Here is a 4,749-nt window from a genome sequence, read left to right as displayed (position 1 = left end):
CCCCACTCCATCCTTTCCCCCAAGCTCCCAACTCTGCCCCACCTCTTCCCACCCACTCCCACCCAGCACCTCCTGAACAGCTGATCCATAGTGTGCAGGAGGTGCGGGGGGGGGGAAGGGGAGGAGCTGATCGCTCAGGCTGCTGGCAGGCAGAAGGCGCTGTGGGGGAGTGGGAGGTACTGATCCATGGGGCTGCTGATGGGTACTGAGCACCCACTTTTTTTTCCCCCGTGGGTGCTCCAGCCCCAGAGCACCTGCGGGGTCGGTGCCTGTGCTACCTGCTATTACTGGAATCTCTGCTCTTTGTTTAATAAACGTCCGCTTGTTTTTACTAGAGACATCTCTAAGGGCCATGTGCTGGGCAGTGGAGGAGGTGGAACTGGCCTGCTGGGAGCTCTGTTCCTTTGGGAAGGGTGGATCTGGGAATGCTGTGAGCACCCAGTGGCACTGGGGCTGGACACTGCCAGGGGATGCTCAGAGGGCACACGGGTTCTGGGTGCCTATCACTAGCTTGTAGAGAGAGAACCATGTTTGAGACGACAGAGACTGGTGGAGGCAGGGAGCTGACCCCCAGTGGGCAGAGACAAGGCTCCCTTGCTCTAGCAGCAGGTGCCTCAAAACTCCCGGCAAGAGGGGATGAGGGAACATATGTGGGGCCAGCCAGGATGTTCCCACTGCCTGAACACCAGAGGGTGGCAGGGCCACCGTCTTAGCCTTGGCAGTGTCGGGGACTGGGGAGCTGGCCACCACACAGCTGCGTCACCAGCCTCACCATAAGCATGAGCGGTAGAGCAGATCCGCGAGGACTCCGGAAGGCCTGGAGGGTTGCACATGCACTTTATGGGCTAAAGAATAGCCAGTCAGAGGCTCTTCTTTAGACATGTCATAGAATTGCATTTTCCTGAACCAATCAGGATGTGCCAACAGGTGCGGTTATTGATAAAACATTCACCTCTCTTGCTAAGCCAGTCTTTAACGAATAAACAACAAGCACTGTACATAAGCTCTTGTAGTAACAGACCTGCCTCTAAAACGATTGTGTTAGTTTGCTTTCTAAAGTTTTGCCTAAACGAAACCTGCTCTAAAAACGTATTACTTGTAAACTGCAAAGAAAGGTTTAGATTTACACACAAAACACATACAGTCTCACTTAAAAGAAAACCCAGTGTATATAAAACAGTGGATAACACATTTTACCAGAGATAAGAATGCCATTTCTCCTCCACACCATTTTTCTTGCCTAACTTTTTAAAAAAATCTAAATGCTCTTAAACCAAGTAAAGTTTTAACAAATAAACTTCGAAAACATCAATGAAAAGGTGCATGTATGTAGATTTCTTTATTTCCCAAATGTATGTAAATTTAGCAAACATCCTTATTTCTTTTGACGTTTATACCAACAATTAAATTACCTCTTTTTACATAAAACCTCTAGCATTTGTCTTTAAAAAGGGTAGAAAGCCCCTCATGAAAAGTTATGCCTAACCTTTATACCAATTTCCCTTATTCCATTAACTTAATGTATCTTTATAGCCTTTGATATTTATTGGAAATTAGACCATATTGACTTTAGCTATAAGGAGACTTTTAATTTAAACATTTTAAAACACAATCTTGCAGGATATCCTTTGTAAAGTATGAAGATTTTTGGGGTCAACATAATACCCTGCCTCAACATTTACAATAAAAAAAGAGAAGCAGTAATTCTGTAATTGCATGAAGAAGGGAGATACAGATTGGCCTTTCTCTCCCGTCAGCAAAAGAATAATTTATTTTAAGACTTTCTGAACATTTAAAGCGTAGGGGGAAATGTCACAATAGATGACCCATATTTACATAAGTGCGTGTTTCAATAAGAAAGAAGTTTAAAAAGACAGAAGCCCTGTATCAACATGAACCAATGAGTAATTAGTAAGGAGAGAGATGAGCATGTGGCATATTTGAAGCAGCATGTTTCCCCGCTGTCATTTACAGAGCAATTTTACAATCAACAAATATTTTTTTTAAAGAGAAGTCATACTTTTCTAATTGCACAAAGAAGGGAGGTAAAATTGGCCCCTTTTGCCCTTGTTATCTGAATAAACATGTCCCACACATCCACTCCACTCTTTACAAAAAACTTGATTTTTGCAACAAAAGAATTTTTAATCACAGGATTAAAATTAAGTAAAATCGGAACTGAACTAAAGTGATTAAAAGCTAGATTATCATCAATTTTTAAAATAATGTAAGCATGTTTTTACAGCCTAAAGAAATGCCAAGAGCGGGAAATAGATAAGTGCATTTCATTTCCACAACTAAATAATTAGCATCCCTGTGACACAACTTAAAGAAAAGTTTTAGTAATTTTTTGTCTAAATGACTTGCATAGTAAGAAAAAACCCTGTAAAAATAGTTTTCAGGAATGTAAATTGTGAAGAAGTAAGTTCCTGTGGAATAGCAATATTATAAAAAACCCTCATGTAAAGAAGGGGTTTACAATTTTAAAAAGCGGCAAAAGGCCCATCATAGCTTTCTAAATGTTTCAAGAAACTCTTTAAAGAATAATGTTAGTTTGCTTTTTAAGTTTAAGTTTGAGGGGAAGGGGTGGCGCAAGGGCGGGGGCGTGGGGAGAAGGCATGGCAGGATGGCAGGGGGCTCAGGGGAAGGAGCAGAACAAGGACGGGGGCTCTAGGAGAAGGGGCGGTGCGAGGAATGGAGTTCAAGGGGAAGGGGCTGCGAGAGGGCGGGGGCTTGAGAGTGAGGCTGCAGAACCCGCCTCCAACATTCCCCCAGGTATCCCTCCCAGTATACACGCACCCCTCCAGTACCCCCAAAACATCCCCCCAGCATCCCCCAGGTACTCCCTCCTGTTCCGCCCAGATCCCCCCTTTCCCCGACAAGAGTGTCCTCTTTGGGGGAACCTGAACTATGGTAACCCTACTTACAGAGAGGCCAATGGACTTTTGAAGCACCCACTAAGTGTCTCACAAGTGTTGTCTAAAAGAGGCAGAGCCGCTTGAACAGGCCCCTTGTGGAAAGATGGAAGTACCTAATTTCTAGAGCCCTGCACGCTCGCGGATAACTGCTTTATAGCCACAGATATCCGTGGATCATTTTTGCGGATTGTGGCTTGGATGCGGATACAAATTTTGTATCCACGCAGGGCTCTGCTAATTCCACCCCACAGGGATGGAAGAGGATGACTTGCTGATAGTGCTACATTATCATTATACACACAATTCCATAGAGCTATAGACGTTAAGGCCAGAAAGGACCATCATGATGATTTGGGCTGACCTGCACATTGCAGTGAAATGCACAACAGGGCTCGTGCCTGGACGCAGCTGCTGTCTCCATGTCTAGCTGTGTAATATTACGGCAGGGTGTTTATACAGCACAAGGATAGGGTGGCGGTGGGAAGGTTAGAGGGGAGCTCTTTGAATCTGTATCTGTAACCGCGGTCCATTCCTTTCCAATAAGCAAGGCACCCATGCAACTGCACTTAGTTCTGCACCTTATCTACATACTAGAAACAATAATGATCATTTACTGGGGGCCCGGGCTGGCTGCTGCACTGACAGATGGGCCTGGTGCCCCGAGCTCAGGGGCATCAGGCACAAACAGACAGCGCCTGGCACATTGGGCACAGACAGACACCCGTAGTCAGTCTCTCCCTATAGCTCGTCTGCATGTGGGGGTGGTTGCTTTGTGGGGAAGGAGACGGCTGTCCCTGTGCACCTGACAATGGTTCTGCAGGTCACACCACATGCTGTCTGCATGGCTGGGCACAGGATGCTCAGGGTTGGGCATGGGAGCTGCACCAGGGAAAGCTGGGGGAGGGGAACGGAGCAGGGGAGCCTTCCAAGGCAGCTGGGGAGGGTAACGGGGGAGCTGAGACCTCCAGCCAGCAGCCGCAGTCCCCAGACGAGCCCCATCAGAGTTCCCACAGCCCAGGCAGCTGTCAGCCCTGGGGCTACTCTGCGCAGGATCCCACTGACCGGTCTCTCACTGCAGGCTGAGCCCAGCCCAGCCCAGCCCGGTGGCATGCGGCTCTCACAGCACCGGGTTTTCCTTCACCAGCCGGGTCATCTTGCTGTCAGGGTCCCTGGGGGGCTCTGGATTTGCCGCTCCCTGGGGCTGGGGCTGGGTCCCTGGAGCCCCCAGCGCCTCCATGTGCATGTGGCCTGCAAGCAAGAGGACAGGATGAAGTGCCCAGGCTAGGGTTGCCAACTTTCTAATTGCACAAAATTGAACACCCTTGCCCCACCCCCTGCCCCGAGGCCCCACCTCTGCTCCTTCTCTGAGGCCCCACCCCCACTCCCTCCAGCCCCCCTCTCTCCATCGCTTGCTCTCCCCCACCCTCACTCACTTTCACGGGGCTGGGGCAGGGGGTTGGGGTGCGGGAGGGGGTGAGGGTTCCAACTCGGGGTGCAGGCTCTGGGGTGGAGCCAGAAATTAGGGATTCAGGGTACGGGAGGGGGCTCCAGGCTGGGGCAGGGGATTGGGGTGTGGGAGTGGGTGAGGGCTCTGGCTGCGGGTGTGGGCTCTGGGGTTTGAAGTGCAAGAGGGGGCTCCAGGCTGGGGCCAAGGGATTTGGAGTGTGGGAGGGGGCTCAGGGCTGGGATTGGGAGTTGAGGTGTGGGAACGGGGTCTGGTAGGGAGGGTGCAGGAGGGTGTTCTGATCTGGGGAGGGGGTTGGGGTGCGGGTGGGGGTGCAGGGTCTGGGAGGGAGTTAGGGTGCAGGACGGTGTTCCGACCTGGGGCAGG

General features: G+C 49.8%; 1 protein-coding gene across 1 annotated transcript in view; it reads right to left on the bottom strand.

Annotated features, from left to right (window-relative positions):
• Nucleotides 1–4,035: 4,035 nt before the first annotated feature.
• Nucleotides 4,036–4,749, bottom strand: part of LOC112120703 (scavenger receptor cysteine-rich domain-containing group B protein-like) — a gene marked incomplete at its 5' end in the record, with an annotated part of 58,477 nt that continues 57,763 nt past the window's right edge. Inside the window, one exon of the mRNA XM_029913874.1 lies at nt 4,036–4,166. Within this exon, the coding sequence (XP_029769734.1) occupies nt 4,036–4,166 (131 nt within the window). The remainder of the gene's footprint in view (nt 4,167–4,749) is intronic.

This window comes from Terrapene carolina, unplaced genomic scaffold (genome assembly GCF_002925995.2).
Source record: "Terrapene carolina triunguis isolate 2854851 unplaced genomic scaffold, T_m_triunguis-2.0 Scaffold1005, whole genome shotgun sequence".
Classification (NCBI taxonomy): Eukaryota; Metazoa; Chordata; order Testudines; family Emydidae; genus Terrapene; species Terrapene triunguis.
The sequence above is the reverse complement of the archived record's forward strand: the minus strand, read 5'-3'. Positions and strand labels throughout refer to the sequence as shown.